Source organism: Mytilus edulis, chromosome 3 (genome assembly GCF_963676685.1).
Source record: "Mytilus edulis chromosome 3, xbMytEdul2.2, whole genome shotgun sequence".
Taxonomy (NCBI): Eukaryota; Metazoa; Mollusca; class Bivalvia; order Mytilida; family Mytilidae; genus Mytilus; species Mytilus edulis.
The window spans coordinates 28,061,295-28,083,759 of record NC_092346.1 but is presented as its reverse complement, the minus strand read 5'-3'; the positions used below and the strand labels follow the sequence as shown (position 1 = coordinate 28,083,759).

Genomic DNA, 22,465 nt, shown 5'->3' with positions numbered 1-22,465 from the left:
ACAAAGCCGTTGGAACATTTTCAGTTCGTTGAACATATGAGTTCGTGGTTCACTGGATTCATGAAACCCACGAAAATTGGTACATCTTTACCTTTTATATCTGATTGTTTTGTTCACACATCATTGTTGATATAATGGAATTGATGCGACGGTCATACAAATGAAAAGCAAAGCAAGCTAAAAACCAAGGTTTTTATACCTTAAAAAAATGCTTTTACCAAATCAGGAATATGACAGTTGTTATCCTATCTATTCATTTGATGTGTTTGAGATTTTGATTTTGTCATTTGATTAGGGACTTTCCGGTTTGAATTTTCCAGGAGGTCAGTATTTTTTGTAATTTTACCTTTTTACGGAGAATTATGAATCCACAGTCACATTTCTATATTTAATTAGCAACATTCATCGCCAAAAGGTGTATAAACTTTCTGTAAATATGAAATGGAACAAATCTCAAACAATTATCCGATGAACAACTTCAATGTGTGTGCATTTTAAAACCCCAGTTTATCAATAAGAACCTTGTTTTTGTGCATTAAAAATATAAGAAAGAAATACTGAAGTAATTTTTCCATAATAGCACACGCAGAATAATACATTTGCATTTTTTCTTTGAAATTTTGAGGTTCTGAGTTGAAAACTGTACGAGTAGTTAATTTTTAAGCAATAATGCAAAAGTAGTGTTGCTGAGCATATCTCTACTTGAAAAAAAACCAGGTTAAAATAATAGGTATTTTGACAAATCCGAAAATCGCACACATGTTTATTACAACTCATCCATTTAAAAGTGCTGCGAAATATGTACTCATTCTACTCTGCAGTTTCCGAGATAAAAACTACTATCATTTGTTGGATGAAAGGACAACGTGATTGCAATAGATTTGTAGACTGCTAATAAAATTAAATGTGATCGGAATTGTCGTACAGAACAACGAATTCTACAACTCTATTTATAATATAAAAAAGAAGATGTGGTATGATTGCCAATGAGACAACTATCCACAAAAGACCAAAATGACACAAAAATTAACAACTATAGGTCACATAATATACATTTACCATACTAAAGATTAGTAGCATTTTTTATCAGCAATCAGTCAGTGCTCGCACTTACTGTTAACGACTACCTACTAAAGGCGATGTGAATTGGATACAAATAATCATAGTTCTTACTAAATGGATTTATTTTTACTTTTGCAATAATAATATCAAATTAATTGTCCTCTCTACTCTTCACACTTCATTTTAAACTTAAGACAGATTAAAAGGATAAGTGCAACTTTGTTTCATTACATAGACTGGTTATCTTAGATACACAACAAATTTTTTTTTTTTGGGAAGAGATAATTCATATTTAAAAAAAAAGGCTTTGATTTAAAAAAAACCAAAAGCATCGTTAAATCTGACATTAACAAGATGCTTGCATTTTTTTTATAAACAAGTATGTTGTTTCGTAAGAAGAACGTGTTTCAAACAAACCATCGGCTTTTCTGTGCTCCTTTTCTTGCAAACTGACGGCTTTGCTCGTATTAGGTAGAATCAATACTGGAGCTTCACGAAAAAGAATTAAACATATCGGTCACAAAAAAGTGGTATCGGCTTGTTTTCCTCTTATAAGTGATGTGTTTTCCTCGGATTTAGTTTGTAAGCCGGATTTGTTTTCTTTCAATCGATTTATGACTTTCAAACATCGGTATACTACTGTTGCCTTTACTTATTAGTTGATTTGAACATACCGATTTTTCAGGTAAGCAGGGTAATGTATACACGCGGAAAAAAGTATTGCAATACCAAATTGAAATTGAAACAAAAAAACACCTGAGTTTAATCAATAAATATTGACTCGAGAAGGTTTTATCTGCACATGCAGCTACTGTACCCGTAAACAGCAAAACAGATGTTTTCATCCTCATTGTTTTCAACACTTTAAATAACCAAGTTTTTAAAGTTATGTGATTGACACCTTGCAATGGGTCCTCGGCAACTCTAAACTGCAGCAAGATGGCAGATTATCAGCATTAGAGAAGCAGGGATGTCGCTGTAACAACTGCACGTATGTTGGTCATCACCATTCCACTATAAGTCGTTTTGAGAATAAAAATTAGGCACTTAACGATGTTTAAGACCTTCCGAGATAAAGAAGACCCCCTATACCATTTGCTCGGGAAAATCAACGAAGGTTGGTCAGAAGGAAACCCATTGCATACAATACAATCCTAAAAATAGAGTGGTGGGCATACATGAGCCTTTTAACAAGAACTGTTCAAGATCGACTTATCGATACTGGTTATCGTGCGATAAAACCATTTCGGAGACCTTTGCTTACGAACAGACCCACAGTTTTCCGTATCCAATGTAGTGCAGAGCTCGCTTATAATACGTTGAAAATTAGCATCGTGGAGGAAGATCCATTGATCCAATGGAATTCGGTTCATCTTCCTTGGACGGATCGTGGCCCGGATTCGAACCATATCGAGCATATATAGGACATTATTGGGCGGAACGTGCGCGTAAGGACACCCCAGTTCAAACACATCATGAAATAAACAATGCCCTTCATCAGAAAGGGTTGCTGCTACCTTAGCAACAAATTAGTCGATTTTTGGCAGGAATCAGAAGACGTTTAGATGCGGTTATCTGTTTGAATGGACGCTACGCACAAATTACTAATTCTTTGGCGTATAACGATCAACCATGATGTGAACAGTCATCTGAAGATTAATTTTGAAATGTCTGGCATTGTTAAGTTTGACTACAGTAAAAGTTGTAAAATGCATTTTTTTTGTACAAAAAACACTTCATTTTGTAATTAAAATTGTGGTTAAATAATTCATTTTTTTTCAAACATTTTGTGGTCGTGTCAATGCCAATCTTATCATAAACTATGTTTCAATAATATTATACAAATATTTTATTATGTTTCATTCCAAAAAAAGAGGCTAATTTTTCAAATTTAAAAAAATCAAGGTGTTGCAATACTTTTTTCCATGTGTATATTTTAGACTTGATTTATCTAACTAAGGAAAAATTACCTTGAATTTGACGTTATCTTCTTATCAAGTAAGCATTAAAACTGAAAGGGACATAGCCTTTTATGCACACAAGCCTTCAAATTAACCATTATCCGCCATGAATTAAAATCTAGTTTACAGACGAATGTTGGTCTACATTGTAGCAAGTTCTCTGGTTTATTTATCGTCCATGAAAAGGGCATTTTTAAAATTTTTTTTTTTACCTGGCAACTAGTTTGCGAAATGATGCGCTTCGTATAACAATAGCAGTTGCCAACGCCGCTTTAGTTGAATCAAAAATGTGCAATTCCGAAGAAAGAACGTATTACAGGACCACAACAGGTTTCACTATCGTTGATGTCGACAATCATGGTGAAATTGTGTTTATTTGAACTTAATTAAACTATGTTAAACTTTTTTGTTTGATATTTTTGTTACGAGTTTGTACGTTTATTAGCTCACCTGGCCCGAAGGGCCAAGTGAGCTTTTCTCATCACTTGGCGTCCGTCGTCCGTCGTCCGTCGTCCGTCGTCGTCGTCGTCGTCGTCGTCGTCGTCGTCGTCAACTTTTACAAAAATCTTCTCCTCTGAAACTACTGGACCAAATTAAACCAAACTTGGCCACAATCATCATTTGGGTATCTAGTTTAAAAAATGTGTGGCGTAACCCGCCAAACCCACCAAGATGGCCGCCATGGCTAAAAATAGAACATAGGGGTAAAATGCAGTTTTTGGCTTATAACTCAAAAACAAAAGCATTTAGAGCAAATCTGACATGGGTAAATTTGTTTCTTAGGTCAACATCTATCTGCCCTGAAATTTAAAGATAAATTGAACAACCCGTTGTTGGGTTGCTGCCCCTGAATAGCTAATTTTAGGGAAATTTTGCTGTTTTTGGTTATTATCTTGAATATTATTATAGATAGAGATAAACTGTAAACAGCAATAATGTTCAGCAAAGTAAGATTTACAAATAAGTCAATATGACCAAAATGGTCAGTTGTCCCCTTTAGGAGTTATTGCCCTTTAAAGTCATTTTTTAATAATTTTTCGTAAATTTTATATATCTTTTACAAAAATCTTCTCCTCTGAAACTGCTGGTCCAAATTAATCCAAACTTGGCCACAATCATCTTTGGGATATCTAGTTTAAAAAATGTGTTGCATGACCCGCCAAACCAACCAAGATGGCCGCCATGGCTTAAAATAGAAAATAGGAGTGAAATGCAGTTTTTGGCTTATAACTCAAAAACCAAAGCATTCAAAGCAAATCTGACATGGGTAAAATAATTTATCTGGTCAAGATCTATCTGCCCTGAAATTTTCAGATGAATCAGAGAACCTCTTGTTGGGTTGCTGCCCCTGAATTGGTAATTTTAAGGAAATTTTGCTGTTTTTGGTTATTATCTTGAATATTATTATAGATAGAGATATACTGTAAACATCAATAATGTTCAGCCATTAAAGTAAGATTTACAAATAAGTCAACATGACCAAAATGGTCAATTGACCCCCTAAGGAGTTATTGTCCTTTATAGTCAATTTTGAACAATGTTCATAAAATTTGTAAATTTTTACTACCGTTAACATTTTCCACAGAAACTACTGGGCCAAGTTTATTATAGATAGAGATAATTGTAAGCAGCAAGAATGTTCAGTAAAGTAAGATGTACAAACACATCACCATCACAAAAACACAATTTTGTCATGAATCCATCTGCTTCCTTTGTTTAATATTCACATAGACCAAGGTGAGCGACACAGGCTCTTTAATAGAGCCTCTAGTTATAAATTTCAGATTTTAAGTTTTGGATTTATGGGGCTTTATTCATAAAAAAGGGGGATTTTTAACACTTCGGACTTTAACTCAAAAAGGCTTTCACCAATGTCCATGAAACTTTGATGAATTGTTTATATCTATTGATGTAACAAATAATACTTAATAAAATCTGATGAAAACATAAAACTTGTAAATTCTTTAGTTCAATTTAAAACATTTAACTTCTTGTAGACAACAAACTAAGTTAAATTTGAGGTAGCCTTAATAGTGCCATTTTTTTTGTGCATTTTTATTTATTATTTTGGGAGGGGGGTGGTATTTGACAGGGCTCACACTATTTCTAGTTGATCATATAAATTCATTAAAAGACAAGTTAAAAGAGCAACGGGCGTATCATGCGCTAAAGCGCAGCCCTTTATTGGTTATTATCTTGAATATTATTATAGATAGAGATAAACTGTAAACAGCAATAATGGTCAACAAAGTAAGATTTACAAATCAGTCAACATGACCAAAATGATCAATTGACCCCCTAAGGAGTTATTGTCCTTTATGGTCAATTTTTAAAATTTTTAATAAAATTTGTAAATTTTAACTAACATTTCCACTGAAACTACTAGGCCAAGTTCAATATAGATAGAAATAATTGTAAGCAGCAAAAATGTTCAGTAAAGTTAGATGTACAAACACATCACCATCACCAAAACACAATTTTGTCATGAATTCAAGTGCCTCCTTTGTTTAATATTCACATAGACCAAGGTGAGCGACACAGGCTCTTTAGAGCCTCTAGTTTTTGTACTTATTCTTATTCTGCTGTTTGAGATTAAAAAATGAGGGGTGGGGTTAGGAAAAGATTCAGACAACAAGTTACTCCGCCATACGTTAGAAGTCTTATACCAATCACAGACCTCTTTATGGTTTGTCTATAATCATACCTGAATGTATTTTTGGTGAATATGGCCTTTCCTTTGTTTTTTGTATGTTTTTTTTTGTCGTGCATGTACTGATGTTGTTTCAGGGATAGATACCGCATATCCTTTTTTCTATTCGATTGTGCCTTTAAATTTATCTACAACTATCTGAAAAAATAAATCATCAAAGCTATCTTGTATATAAATAGCAGTTTACAATAATATTCAATTTAAGAAAAATATGTTTATTTGTAATGCGATGATAACATTATACATTTATTTTTAAAATAAGAGTTTCTGATTGTGATGTGTATCTATTAAATTTGATAAATACAAACATATTGATAAAAAATTGATAGGTTGATTTGGTAAGGTTCAACTAAAATGGCCATAAACGGGTACATATTTGATAGTATAATGTACATGGCATATATTAAAATCTATTGTTGATTCTGTTGATTCCTGGAAGTTGCAAGCATATAACAGGAAATCACCACCTTAACATGTAGATCAATGATTTGTTTCTGAAAAAAACTATAAGAACCCGGGCAAGTCCACTTGTATTTTTGTCCATCTGATGAGTTAAGCCTTTTTCAACTGATTTTTATAGTTGTTATGTTGTACTGTTATACCCCTATCCCAGGATCCTGCTAAAATGTTTAACCCCGCCATATTCTTTATGTAGGTACCTGTTCCAAGTCAGGAGATTGTAAATTCAGTGGTTGTCGTTTGTTTATCTGTAACATATTTGTTTTTCGTTCATTTTTTTTAACATAAATAAGGCCGTTAGTTTTCTCGTTTGAATTGTTTTACATTGTCTTATCGGGGCCTTTTATAGCTGACAATGAGGCATGGGCTTTGCTCATTGTTGAAAGCCGTACGGTGACCTACAGTTGTTAATGTCTGTGTCATTTCTGTCTTTTGTGGATAGTTGTCTCATTGGCAATCATACCACATCTTCTTTTTCATATGAAAGACATGTCAGAAAGTTAAACAGAACTGTTCTTGTCAAAGTTTAATTCTAACACGTGGATTTTTGAAAATGGATTATTTCCTATCTAGTCACTATTAGCTATAATTTATTGTGATATTGGTTAATAAATCCGAATTTAAAATTTAAGCTAAAAAAGGGGGGGGGGGCTATTTTAGGACCTTACCGAACATACTCCTTTACCAAAGCGCAATAACATAATGACGGAATGTATGAGTACATATTCACGTCAAATGGATATTGCCAAATATAGACTAAACAGTAAAAGTATTAATTGATAAAGAAAAATAAAAGAATACTACAACACGTTATTAAGATATAACAAAACGTCAGTACATAGCATCTATACTTCAAGATCATCGTGTATTATTTGTGAAGTTGATACAGAATATTCGTAAACAAAAGATGTCGAATTACAGAGCTTTTTCTATAAAAATGGGAATCGTAGATACAAATTTCTTGTTTTGGGATACAATAATTCATATTTTGTGAAGAATCACACTGAATCTTCCAGAAAATATACTGAAGATGATATCATTAAAACGCTGGACTTTTTGATCGACAATATATTTGTTGAGTTTGGAGGATTTATATTTCAACAGACAGTCGGCATTCCAATGGGTACTAATTGTGCACCCCTGATGGCTGATTTGTTTTTGTATTCGTATGAAGCAGAATTTATTCAGAACCTTCTAAAAGACAAAAAGAAAAAGCACCTTGCGAAATTCTTTAATTTTACTTTCCGATATATTGATGATGTTTTATCATTGAACAACCCATACTTCAACCAATACTTACATCTCATATATCCCAGTGAACTTGAAATTAAGGATACTACTGAAACTAGAAGGACTGCTTCATACCTTGATCTTTTCCTCAATATTGACGTAGATGGACGACTTCACAAGAAAATCTATGATAAACGGGACGATTTCAACTTCCCAATTATCAATTTCCCATTTCTCAGCAGTAACATACCCTCTGCCCCTTCGTATGGTGTTTACATATCACAATTGATACGTTATTCACGTGCTTGTTCACACTATACGGACTTCATATACAGGAGTGTGCTACTTACGCAGAAACTGCTCCAACAAAGTTATGAGGAGGACAGATTAAAATTGACACTCCGTAAATTTTATGGACACCATCACGAATTGGTGGATCCATATGATGTTTCTTTAACCAAACTAGCTAAGGACATTTTTACCACATGGTAGATTGTGGTTTGTCATTATGTCGTCTAATCTTTTATTTACCAAATGTGACTTATTCCCGATTGTGACTGTTTTGCTGAATGTGAATTCGCATTACTATCAGACGTGTTTCTGTACTTGTTTATCCCAAATTCATGTATTTAGTTTACATGTTTAATGTTATATTTGTAATTCTCATCGGATTTTGTCAAATGTGTTGACGTCTTTTTATTATATTTAGGTGTTATGGATAGAAAAATTAATCACCGCCTTTATTAATTATATTAAATTTTGTACGATTATTTACGTTTGAAGTTGGATTCATAACAAACCTGAACATTATATGTTATTCAGGTCTCAGACAGGGTATATACTGTGACATTCCCGGCTTAGAGTTTATATCCCCTGAGCCGAAGGCGAAGGGTATATAAGACCTAAGCCGGGAATGTCACAGTATATACCCTTTCTGAGACCTGAATTACACATATATTACGGATTACCCCTGACTTAATGTTATTTTCCAGTGCAGGTATTTGTTGACAACACATATATTGAAAAACCCAACCTGATATGTTCGGCATACGTGAAGGATTTTCTAATTTGCTGTGAACATAATTTTATTGTGTATGTAATAATTTATAATAACACTTTTAACATTAAATTTAAGTATTAAAAGTGTAAAATGCGTGATTTTGTATCAAAAATGTATTATTGACTGAAGCACGTCATTATTTTCCCTCTGTGAGCCTCTGACAGTCTGATAGCTTTTGACTACGTCACATATAGTAACCGGTGTTATGATGACGTTTTTGAGGTTCCAATTGGGGATAAAAACGTCGTATATACCCCGGCAGTTTCCTGAATATATACTGACATCTCTGTGTTGTTATCCAATCACAAACCTCGACACATTTGTAATCCGTAGTATATATATATATTACAGTTAATTGCTATTAATAAGTATTGCAATATGCATTTTGTTTAAATGATCATGGATTATCAGTATTTAGTTCTAATATAATCTCCTATTTCTATCTCACTTTTGAATGATAATTTTTCATATGTGACGTCATGCTGTTTCTAAATTTCATAAATTCAAATGTGGCATAACGTTTGTGCCTTTTCGCCATCGTATGTGACGTCACATCTTTTTAATTACGTTGACGCCTGGACTGATTCGGGTGTGTCTATTCTGTGTTAAACTTAGCATTATGTATTCGGGTTTAGTTTTCTGTAATTAGTTAATACTTCAGTTTCATTATGTATATCTCTTTCATATTCATTTGTTAAAATTTAATGCTATAGCATGAATTGTTCTATATAATAAGGATGTTCTTATCCCGGGCATAAAAACAATGCCGTATTTGGCAAAACCTTTTCAACTTTTGATCTTCAGTGCTGTACAACTTTGTACTTTTTTCACTTTCGATCTTTTATATCTGGGCGTTATGTATTCGGGTTTAGTTTTCTGTAATTAGTTAATACTTCAGTTTCATTATGTAAATCTCTTTCATATTAATTTGTTAAAATTTAATGTTTGCAATAGCATGAATTGTTCTATATAATAAGGATGTTCTTATCCCGGGCATAAAAACAATGCCGTATTTGGCGAAACCTTTTCAACTGTTAATCTTCAGTGCTGTACAACTTTGTACTTTTTTCACTTTCGATCTTTTATATCTGGGCGTCACTGGTGAGTCTTGTGTGGACAAGGCGCGTTTTTGGCGTATTGAATTTAAAACCTGATGCTTTTTGTTATCTATTAATGATGTTTTTCTTTGTCTAATATGTTCTCCTATTTATTTGTATTGTAGTCCTGTAATATTATGTTGTCATTTCAATGTTATATTTAACTTTGCCATTAAAGTGCGAGGTTTGGCATGCCACAAAACCAGGTTCAACCCACCACTTTTATTCCCCTTTAAAAGTGTCCTGTACCAAGTCAGGAAGATGGCCAGTGTTATATTATTGTTCGTTTCTGTGTGTGTTGCATTTAAACGTTGAGTCGTTTGTGTTTTCTCTTATTTTTGAGATATTGAGATAAGACGTGGCACGGTACTTGTCTATCCCAAATTCATGTATTTGGTTTTCATGTTATATTTGTTATTCTTGTGGTGTTTTGTCTGATGCTTGGTCCGTTTCTGTGTGTATTGCGTTTCGGTGTTGTGTCGTTGTTCTCCTCTTATATTTAATTAGAGTTTTGAATTTTGAACAGTGGTATACTACTGTTGCCTTTATTTAACAAAGAATAAACCCCTTCTTTTACAAGAGTAAAGAAAAAAATCACCCTTTTATCCCCCGAAAAGTTACACAAAAGTATAGAAACGAAATAATTTATCCGTGCAAATGATCCCACTGAAAATGATTACATTTCAATTTTAGTGAATAGAATACCGATAGCGATAACTTTATTAATTTATCACTTCATAAGATAGTGTCTGATTGCAATTTGTATAAATATAAAATGACAATTCAATGTTCTTGTTTTACATAACTTTATCACTTTGTGGACACAGGATATATTTACTAGGTTAAGTGAGTGTTATAACAATGCTATAAACGATTGTTTATGTACATTTGACATTTATTTTAATTGGATATATTTAATTTATTTGCTCAAGTTACGTTTTTATACTAGCAAAGTAGAAGAGCATTGAGGATCCCAAATTTCCAAAAAGTTGTGCCAAATACGGCTAAGGTAATCTATGCCTGGGATAAGAAAATCCTTAGTTTTTCGACAAAAGTTTTGTAAACAGGAAATTTATAAAAATGACCAAACATTTGATATTCATGTCAACACAGAAGTGCTGACTACTGGGCTGGTGATACCATTGGGACGAAACGTCCATTAGTATTGGTATCGACTAAGTGTAAGACATAATAGTGTCCTGTGAAAAAGCGTTACCTATAGAGTTTTCACAGTATCAAAGTATTAGATAGTATTCATTGCCATGAAATGTTGCCTCTTTGATTTGAGTTTTACAGAAATATTCATGAAATTGTTTCCTCCCACAATACATCTTTTTTCAATCATATATATATTTTGGGAATCTTTTATGTGTGTTTTGTTTACATTTATTTTTACCTTTAGCATACATATTCTTATTTCAAAATTGACAACCAAAAGCGCCAGAAAAAGAAACTATTGTCTGGGGAAAAAAATCATGTGATGGCCACGTGACATTACAACAGATATGGTATGATTGTCAATGCGATAATGATGTCCGCTTGGAAGTTTATAACACATTTTAATGAATGATGAATCATTAGCGATTCCCTTATATATTTTTTGTGTGTTTTTAAAACCGATACCGTTTAATTGTGTTACAAGTATTTGACAGACACAGAACCAAACAATATAATTTCCCAAACATGTCCCCAAAATAAGACGAAAAGGCGTTGCCTTTCTATAACATTTCCATTTTTTAGCAATAAAATACTATGTTTTGTATAGATCTTTATGCCACTTGTATGTCACTGATTAATTAGAGACTCTTTACAGACTTATAATAATGTGTTTTTATTTTTATTCATAATTTACAGCATAAAACGCTGAAATTATAGATATCAGTTTGAAGTTTTAGAAAACAAAATAATGTTTTTTCACCTTGTATTTATTTATAGGTAGATATTATGGCATCCAATACTAGAATACCGTGCGGTCCATGTGCATGTGAAAGCATTACAAATCTTGCGATGAAGTGGTGCACCCACTGCGTAGAGGGATTTTGTACAGATTGTGAGAAAAGCCATAGATCTTTGAAACTGACAAGGGATCACAAGGTGATAGCCATCGAAGACTACTTGAAAATTCAAGATGTTTCATTTGATCTGACCTGCAAAATTCATGGAAAAAAGCTCGATTTATTTTGCAAATTTCATAGTGTTGCCATATGTGGTGTTTGCGTTCCATCTGCGCATAAAACTTGTCAGGTGGATGATATCATTTCAATAGACGATGTAGCTGAAAATGCAAAGAGTTCAGCTGCACTTAAAGAACTAGAGATTTCGATATCTAGAACATTAGAACACGTAAGACACTGTATTGAAAACCGATTATCGGCATCAGAGAAAATCGATATAGAGGAACAAATGATTAAAAATACTATCCTGCAAACAAAACTAAAGCTCATCAAACATTTAGATGCACTAGAAGAAAAAATTCTCCTGAAACTCAGACGGAAAATTGAAAACTATATGCTAAAATACAGTAAATTTCTTAAAAAGTTGGAAGTGATGGAGAAAGAGTTTGAAAAATTAGAGGAACAGACGCAACAAATGAAACTGTTTGCATCTGACCTTCAAGTATTCCTTGGCACATGTCAGATGAACAACATAACAATGGGGAAAATTAAAACATTAAAAGCCGAAATAGGCAGAGAACAGAACTACACAATTGAAATGAAATTAAATTCTATGGTCAGTTCCCTGATGAACAAGGTCAAGCATTTTGGCGAAATACACATAATCGAAAGTAATGCCGATCTACAGTTAAAAGATGCTATGATTGATCAGGCTCAAATACAAGTTCGATGGTCAGTTCGAAATATTCATGACATCAATCTTCAGCTAAAGATGAAATTTGACTTACAACCGCAGAGTCTAGTCACAGGGTGTTTTATAATGTCGAATGGTAGAATTTTGATAGCAGATTTTTCGCGAAGTGGTAAACTGATTGAGTATGATGACACTGGAAAAAGTGTTGTTATCTTACAGACCTCAAGTAAGCCATACGATTTGACAGAAATAGATACAGACCGTATTGCTGTAACATATCCATTTGCCAATTTGATTGAAATTTTGAACATTCAAAAAAATACTATTGAAAAGAAAATAGGATGTAAACAAAGTTGCTTCGGGATATCTTATCACAATGGGAGACTCTTTACTGTTGTCAAAGAACGTGGGATAGTTATTTTGGACACACATGGGACTAGATTACAAACAATCAAAATCGACACCATGTATGTTTGTGTAATAACTGCTACCGAGGACAAACTATACTATACAGTTCAGGATCAACAAACAGTAAACTGCTGTAATTTTGAGGGGGAAATAATCTGGATTTTCAAAAATGAATCTCTAAACTTAATGGCAGGTTTAACTGTAGACAATAATCAAAATGTATATGTTTTAAGTCATGGTTCTTACAATCTAACACTTATACAGCACGACGGGAAACAGAGTAAAGAGGTTTTAAATGTTAGTGATGACCTGTCTTCACCAACAGCTGTTTGCTACAACAAGAACAGAAATTTAATACTCTTATGTTACACGTCAAACAAAGTCGCTTTGTATCAAGTATCGTAAGAACGTATTTATTAACACTTGATGATTTGTGTGTGTGTTTTTTTTTATTTAACTTACCATGATTGCTCTTTTCAATAACTTTATGTTATTTATCATTTTAATTTTTTGGAGAGATGAAAATGAAACAAAAAATATAAAGAGATGAGTTTCCACAAGGAACGAAAAAAGTCATATAACAAAAATACATCGTGTTTAATGTAAATTAATATGAAAAAAGCAAAATCACAAAAATACTGAACCCCGAGAAAAAATTGAAAACGGAAAGTTCATAATCAAATTGCAAAATAAAAAGTTCAAACACATCAAATGAATGGATAACAACTGTCATATTCCTGACTTGGTACAGACATTTTCTATGTAGAAAATGGTGGTTCAAACATGTTAAACCTGATTGTATAGCTAGCTAAAACTCTCACTCGTATGACAGTCGCATGCAATTCCATCATACCGACAGGAATGTGTGAAACGATAGCAGAAACAAAGTACAATTCTCTGAACCATAATGTGAAAAATACCTCATATGACCGTGCTGGCTTTTGTTGAATTCCCAACTCGCTTTAATTCATGAAGAAATTGATTCTGCTACATTTTTGGTTCGGTTTATTTTTGTTTTTTTAAATTCTCGAATTTTGTAAGCTTTACCTACATGAGCAATGGGACAGGTTCCACATGTTGTAAACGACCTGCTCACCCATTCAGAGCATTTAAGATCACCCCCGGTTATTGCAGTGGTTCCCTTAGCTCGTGCATTCGTATTCTGTTCAGTGTTTGGTAGACTGTTGTTTGTTGTTTCGTTGAGTTAAGATATACTTTCAATGGCGTTGTCATTGTGTCTTTTTCCCTGGTTCTTTTGCTATTTTCTGCCTTTGTTTTCCCCACAGTCTCACTTTTACAGAGTTGACGTTGGAAGACGAATTGGTGATCTGATGTACCGAATTATAAACCGGCTGGTATATTTGATAGGCTTTAACAACCACGTAGTCGATGTATTGATTGGTCAACACTTTTGCTATAGTTTACTGAAAAATTAAAACAATAAGGTTTTTAGTTCCCATGGTTAAGTTGCCTTAGCCTTATATCGCATAATTATTGGAATTTTGTAATGTTATTCGAATTAGTTTTCGAACGATTTTGATTCGGGTGACACTTATGAGTCAAATGTAGACGAAACGCGTGTCTGGTGTTCTAAATTATAAACATGATAGCTTTAATAAGTTTGTGTTCTTATTATTTTACACTGGCTTGAAAATCAAAAAGAAAAATGTGTGTGTAAAGTGTAAGGTGAAGAATGGTTTTTGTTTGGACCCACCCTTATTCAAAACAGTTGGTATATGATACACTTTGTTAACTTTATCTCTCTTAATTTACACTAATTGTCCGTATAATACTGATTTTGTTGTACATTACTTTGTATATTTTCACATTTTGCCATTCCAATATTTGAAATTAATAGGACAGTGATCTAGTAACTTTTTAAATTTTAAAACCCAACCAGGTATGGAAATTTGCTAAAACAGGAACTTCTTTTCCGGTTGTTTTTTGTCATACTTCAAGGTATTATTGTCATTTGTCTCATACATCTAATCTTTAGGTGTCTCTTTTAATTAAAAATAGAAATTATCTGAATAACTGAATTATTTAACCTGTTCAAAAACAATTTATGATTATATCTAATTTGAATATTTGTATATTTGTAATGCAACGATAACTTGATAAATTTATCATTGAAAACGAGTGTATCTGATATCAATTTGCACAAACTCAATTTTATCTTTGTTATCGTGCAATTACCGAGGAAGGATACCTGTTATCCGAAATATCTAACATATTGTTCGTTTTATTGTGTTTTTGGTGATGTTGTACCCTTTTTGACTTGTTATATATTATATTTTGTAGTGTACTGCATCATGTTTATATGATCAATCGCCCCGTAAGATTTATCGTTGACTATTCATTCAGTCATTTTATATATATATATATATATATATATAAGTACGTCTGAGTCAGTGACAACCCTACAACAGATGTATCCATCGGATCGCCATCAATGATGGTGATACATGGCTGTGTACATAATGTATATACAACTCGTCTAAACATCAACCCAACAATGTTAGATCTGTAAATTTGCTTTCGCAAATTTTTGGTTCTTCCCTCGCCGGGATTCGAACCCATGCTACTGTGATATCGTGACACCAAATCGCCTGCACTGTAGCCGTCCCGCTAGACCACACGACCACCTGGGCTCTCAAATAAAAGAGCTTTCGGTGGGCATGTGTTACCTTTCCACGTCAGTTTTAATCTAGCGGCGTACTACAGTACATGATATATAAGGCATGAAGATGTTATTGTTACAGATCAGCTAAATTATCTATAGTAAAGGATCCTACAAATTAATGTAAGATACAGTCACAGAAAATAATTATATTCATAAGTACGTCTGAGTCAGTGACAACCCTACAACAGATGTATCCATCGGATCGCCATCAATGATGGTGATACATGGCTGTGTACATAATGTATATACAACTCGTCTAAACATCAACCCAACAATGTTAGATCTGTAAATTTGCTTTCGCAAATTTTTGGTTCTTCCCTCGCCGGGATTCGAACCCATGCTACTGTGATATCGTGACACCAAATCGCCTGCACTGTAGCCGTCCCGCTAGACCACACGACCACCTGGGCTAATTTACAGATCTAACATTGTTGGGTTGATGTTTAGACGAGTTGTATATATATATATATATATATATATGCATGGGTTCGAATCTCGGCGAGGGAAGAACCAAAAATTTGCGAAAGCAAATTTACAGATCTAACATTGTTTAGTTGATGTTTAGACGAGTTATATATATATATATATATATATATATATATATATATATATAAAACGTCTGTATAGTAGTCAACGATTTTCCCCACGAGGGCGCTGGATCGTTACGAGTAACGATACATGTACACAATAAATAAATTATATAAACGCCTAAAAAAGTGTACACAACAACTCCAAATACAAAAAAAAAGGTAACTATAAATGTAATTATTTATAAATATTTCGGATAACAGATATCCTTCGTCAGTCAGATTCTGATGTGAAATGAATCATCTTTGAGTCTCGTTAGATTAAACTTTTACTAAATCTTTAATTTTATACAATAAAAAAAGTCAAACCGAACATCAGTAAAGACGCTTGCACCATTCTAAAAAAATGTTAACACGACATAGGTTATATGGTTTATTACAACAGAGAGCTCATATATATGCTTTAAATACAAATAATAATGTGCGATTTGAACTAGCACAATTCTAAAACTGTATCGGGAACGACAATTATGATGGTATAACATGTATACGCATGATAACGTCTGTAAAATTACCAAATAGACAGCACTGAACGATCTAAATATTTGAAATTGAGAGTAAAGTAGTTACAATAGAGTCTGAATATTTAAACATCGTGAACAAACGGTCGTAAAAATGTAATAATATTTTTTTACTAAGTATAACTAGAAGAACGTGGCTAGGTACTTATACATCCCTCAAAAAATTAAGCAATTTAAATTGGCATCTTCAACAAATGTATTTAACAAATGAAAAAGGTTAAGAAAAAGAACCAGAGACTGTAATAATAAGTAATATAACCTGAATGTGAAGCACTACACGGAGTCGAACTACATCTTTTCATTTATCCCATTTGGTGCCAAAGTTGTTAATTTTCGTATCCAAAATCTTTCCCGAGCGAGTCTATCCTCCTTAGACCAAGCAGAGTTGTGGTCAATGATTTTAATGGTCAGTCGATTGAGATCTGCCTTAGTGTGGCCAGGGGATCTCAAATGTCGACTGAGAGGGAGGTCTGGCTTGCATTGGTAGTCGCTACGATGGCCGTTCATTCGTTTGTGAAACGGCTGTTCTGACTCGCCAACATACTGTTTACCACATTTACACTGTAAGAGATACACAACATTTGTAGTCTTGCAATTAACATTGCAAAATATGGTGTATTCTGTGCCAGTGGAGTGACTGTTAAAAGTCTGGGTATCCAGTATTTGTTTGCAAGTCAGACATCGTTTGTTTCCGCAACCCTTGCAAGATCCCATAGATGATAAGCCTGCTTGAGAGGATAAATCAGCTCTCACCAGCAAGTCTTTAAGGCTTTTGGGCCTACGGAATGCCAGTACAGGTGGCTCGGGAAAGATCTTGGATAGTTTTGAATGTTTTTCGATCTCTTTCCAATTTTCGCGGATTAGGTGAGATAAGTTGTCAAATTTTGGATGGTAATTCAACACAAAAGGCACCCTCTTGTTGACCTTTTTTTCTTTATATTGTAAAAGCTCATCTCGGCTGATGTTGTTAGCACGAGAAAAACCTTTATCAATGTCTTTTCTTTTGTAGCCCCGATGTTTAAGGTGACCGCGAAGTTCTTGTAGACGTTTTTTTTGCAATATCGTTGGTGGAGCAAATCCTTTTTATTCGTATGGCCTGGCTGTAGGGAATGCTCTTGGTGCAGTGTTTGGGATGACAACTCAAAGGAGATAGATATTGATGTTTGTCTGTGGGCTTGCAATACAGATCTGTTAATATGTTTCCATCCCTCAATTGCGTTGTAGTGTCAAGAAATGTGATCTTAGAGTCAGAGATTTCATATGTGAATTTTATTGAGGGATGGGCATATATATATATATATACAACTCGTCTAAACATCAACCCAACAATGTTAGATCTGTAAATTTGCTTTTGCAAATTTTTGGTTTTTCCCTCGCCGGGATTCGAACCCATGCTACTGTGATATCGTGACACCAAATCGCCTGCACTGCAGCCGTCCCGCTAGACGCGATTTGGTGTCACGATATCACAGTAGCATGGGTTCGAATCCCTGCGAGGGAAGAACCAAAAATTTGCGAAAGCAAATTTACAGATCTAACATTGTTGGGTTGATGTTTAGACGAGTTGTATATACATTATGTACACAGCATTGATGACGATCCGATGGATACATCTGTTTTAGAGTTGTCACTGACTCAGACGTACTTATAAATATAATTATTTTCTGTGACTGTATATTACATTAATTTGTAGGATCCTTTACTATAGATAATTTAGCTGATCTGTAACAATAACATCTCCATGCCTTATATATCATGTACTGCAGTACGCCACTAGATTAAAACTGACGTAGAAAGGTAACACACGGTCAGCGGAAGCTTTATATTTGTAGAGCCCAGGTGGTCGTGTGGTCTAGCGGGACGGCTGCAGTGCAGGCGATTTGGTGTCACGATATCCCAGTAGCATGGGATCGAATCCCGGCGAGGAAAGAACTAAAAATTTGCAAAAGCAAATTTACAGATCTAACATTGTTGGGTTGATGTTTAGACGAGTTGTATATACATTATGTACACAGCCATGTATCACCATCGTTGATGACGATCCGATTGATACATCTGTTGTAGAGTTGTCACTGACTTAGACGTACTTATAAATATAATTATTTTCTGTGACTGTATCTTACATTAATTTGTAGGATCCTTTACTATAGATAATTTAGCTGATCTGTAAACAATAACATCTTCATGCCTTATATATCATGTACTGCAGTACGCCACTAGATTAAAACTGACATGGAAAGGTAACACACGGCCAGCGAAAGCTTTATTTTTGTAGAGCCCAGGTGGTTGTGTGGTCTAGCGGGACGGCTGCAGTTGCAGGCGATTTGGTGTCACGATATCCCAGTAGCATTGGGTTCGAATCCCGGCGAGGGAAGAACCAAAAATTTGTGAAAGCAAATTTACAGATTTAACATTGTTGGGTTGATGTTAAGACGAGTTGTATATACATTATGTACACAGCCATGTATCACCATCATTGATGACGATACGATGGATACATCTGTTGTAGAGTTGTCACTGACTCAGACGTTCTTATAAATATAATTATTTTCTGTGACTGTATCTTACATTAATTTGTAGGATCCTTTACTAAATATAATTTAGCTGATCTGTAACAATAACATCTTCATGCCTTATACATCATGTACTGCAGTACGCCACTAGATTAAAACTGACATGGAAAGGTAACACACGGCCAGCGAAGGCTTTTTTTTTGTAGAGCCCAGGTGGTCGTGTGGTCTAGCGGGACGGCTGCAGTGCAGGCAATTTAGTGTCACGATATCACAGTAGCATGGGTTCGAATCCTGGCCATTTTGAATTTTCCCGCCTGACAACCTTTATCAACTATTGGTTGTGAATGTGTCAAAACTTGAATCAAGACAGGCGGAGTATTTTGGACATAAAAGAAAGGTGTCATTAGGGTAAGACGACATTATCGAACTTGAAATTTGAAAGTAAGTAATAATAGGTAAAAAACAAATCACAGATATCAGAAACATTTCTACTTAAAATATAAGATAAAAATATTTTCGTCAAATTGATTTTATCTGTAATAAGCTTCCTTGTTGTAATCTTTTTGTGTACTTGTTATAAATGGTGCTTTTTATTGCTGTCAGGTTATTTGATTAACAAGTGTTGGCAATACGTACGCTTAGTATCTAATTAATTTTGAAATTCAATATAATTATGTCTTTCGTTGCGCAATTGTTACTAAGTTGCTCAGCTAAGTTGGCAACGGGGCCATATTGTGTTTACGCATGGAATAATGAAAATTTGAAAACATTAATTTTATTCTTTTTTTTTACGTTAAATATTATCTGTTGATATTTTACACTTAGATTAATACATTCATGTTTGATACTTAAATTATTAAATATTTTCGAGAAAAAGAGTCATACACCTGTCGTATTTAATTAATTAATCTATATTTAGGCTTACTGAAACATTTAATGTTCGTTGTTGTTTTGTAAGACATGAAAGTGTCCAGAGAAAAATGGTACTTGTTTCGCCACCTTATCAAGAAACGTTTTTCGAAATCAAAAACCAAACTCTTTTACTATATAAGACCTGAAATATTTCAAAATTATGTTTATTTTTTGCCAAAAATGAAGGACCCTGTCTAGAATCTAGCATATAAAAATTGTCGTCATGCTTACAATTATAAATGGAAATGGGGAAAAAACAACAACCCAACCAAAGAACAGAAATCAGCCCGATGCCACCAATGGGGCTTCAATACAACCAGAAAATCCCACACCCTGATGCTGGATTTATAAATAATGCTACGGATTGAGTAAAGACTCTTACTATACTTAATATATATATATATTTACAGTCAAAACGCTGATTATAATAGATACCAATTTTAAGTTTCACAAAAAAAAAACATTTTTGTCTTGTATTTCAGAATTGCTATAGGTTATGGCCTCTAATCCCTTAATACCTTGCGGTCCATGTGCATATGAAAGCACTACAAATGTTGCGATTAAGTGGTGCACCCAGTGCGAAGAGGGATTTTGTAGAGATTGCGAGAAAAGCCATAGATCTTTGAAACTTACAAGAGATCACAAGATGATTACCATCGAAGACTACTTGAAAATTCAAGATGTTTCAGTTGATCTGACATGTAAAACCCATGGAAAAAAGCTCGATCTATTTTGGAAATATCATGGTGTTGCCAAATGTGCAGTCTGCGTTCCATCTGCACATAAAACTTGTCAGGCAGAGGATATCATTTCAATAGACGATGCAGCTGAAAATGCAAAGAGTTCAGCTGGACTTACAGAATTAGAGAAAACAATATCTAGAACACTGGAAAACGTAAGACACTGTATTAAAAACCGATTATCGGCATCAGCCAAAATCAAAACAGACGAACAAATGATTAAAACAACTATCCTGCAAACAAAACTAAAGCTCATCAAACATTTAGATGCACTAGAAGAAAAAATCCTTCTGGAACTCCGACTGAAAATTGAAAACTATAAGCCAAAATACAGTAAATTTCTTAAAAAGTTGGAAGTGATGGAGAAAGAGTTTACAAAATTAGAGGAACAGACACAACAAATGAAACTGTTTGCATCCGACCTTCAAGTATTCCTTGGCACATGTCAGATGAACAACATTACAATGGAAAAAATTAAAACACTAAAAGTCGAAAAAGGCCAAGAACAGAACTTCACTATTGAATGAAATTAAATACTGTGGTCATTTTATTGATGAATGAGGTCAAGCAGTTTGGCGAAATACTTATAACCGAAACGAATGCCTATCTGAAGTTAAAAAATGCTATGATTGATCAGGCTCAAATACAAGTCCGTGGGTCAATGCGAACTATACATGATGTCAATCACCAATTAAAGCTGAAATTTGACGTACGACCGCAGGGCCAAACCACATGATGTCTTATGATGTCGGATGGACGAATTTTTATTACAGACTTCTGGAAAACAGGTAAATTGGTGGAATACGATGACAGAGGAGAATATGTTCGTGACGTTCAGACCAAAAGTAAGGCATTCGATATAACAGAAATAGATACAGATCGTATTGCTGTTACATATCCAAATAGCAATTGTATAGAAATTTTAAACATTAAGGAAACTACTGTTGAGGCGAAAATAGGATGTAAAGGCAGATGCTTCGGACTATCTCACTACAATGGAAACATCTTTACTATAGTGCAGGATCATGGGATACTAATGATGGACCTATCTGGAACTATATTACAGACAATCAACATCGACATACACTCGTCTGTTTATTTTATAACTGTTACCGATGACAAACAATACTATATAGACGAGAGTAGAAATACAGTAAAGTGCTGTAATTTGACAGGGGAAAAATACGGATTTTCGAAAATAGATTTATAGATTGCCCATCAGGTCTAACAGTAGATAAGAATCAGAATGTATATGTTTCAGGTTTAAAATCACATAATCTGAAACTAATACAGCACAATGGAAAGCAGAGCTAAGAGATTTGTAATGCTAGTGATGACCTATGTGCACCGCTGGCTGTTTGCTACAACAAAACAAATAATTCACTACTCTTAGGCTACAAAACAAACTACATTGCTTTGTATCAAGTATCATAAGAACGTATCTTTAAAGACTTACAGATTTGTGTTGTTTGATTATTGTGCATCTTGTGCATCGTCACAATACAATTATAGTCCATCTGGTCATGTTATTACTGGTGACCTTGTCATCGCTACCAATGAACAACTAAGAGAGTTGTTAGACAAGGGACCAAATATAGAATCCCCCAGCCCATCAACTGGAAAAAGAATTTCAAGTTACTGATGGATGCAGTTGAGGACTATGCAAGAAAATGGGTAAAGCGCGAACCAGACGAACCAGAACTGGACACTTTGT

At 34.0% G+C, this 22,465-nt stretch overlaps 2 protein-coding genes across 2 annotated transcripts; both read left to right on the top strand.

Annotated features, from left to right (window-relative positions):
- The first annotated feature begins 11,586 nt into the window (after nucleotides 1-11,586).
- LOC139515141 (uncharacterized) lies at nucleotides 11,587-13,200 on the top strand. The gene has a single exon (XM_071304703.1). The coding sequence runs from the start codon at nucleotides 11,587-11,589 to the stop codon at nucleotides 13,198-13,200; it is 1,614 nt and encodes a 537-aa protein (XP_071160804.1).
- Nucleotides 13,201-20,657: 7,457 nt separating this feature from the next.
- On the top strand, nucleotides 20,658-21,278 carry LOC139515140 (uncharacterized). The gene has a single exon (XM_071304702.1). The coding sequence runs from the start codon at nucleotides 20,658-20,660 to the stop codon at nucleotides 21,276-21,278; it is 621 nt and encodes a 206-aa protein (XP_071160803.1).
- Nucleotides 21,279-22,465: the final 1,187 nt, after the last annotated feature.

Bases quoted from the DNA above. Each gene is read 5' to 3' on its own strand.
- LOC139515141 (XM_071304703.1), top strand. From the start codon at position 11,587: ATGAAGTGGTGCACCCACTGCGTAGAGGGATTTTGTACAGATTGTGAG.
- LOC139515140 (XM_071304702.1), top strand. From the start codon at position 20,658: ATGATTACCATCGAAGACTACTTGAAAATTCAAGATGTTTCAGTTGAT.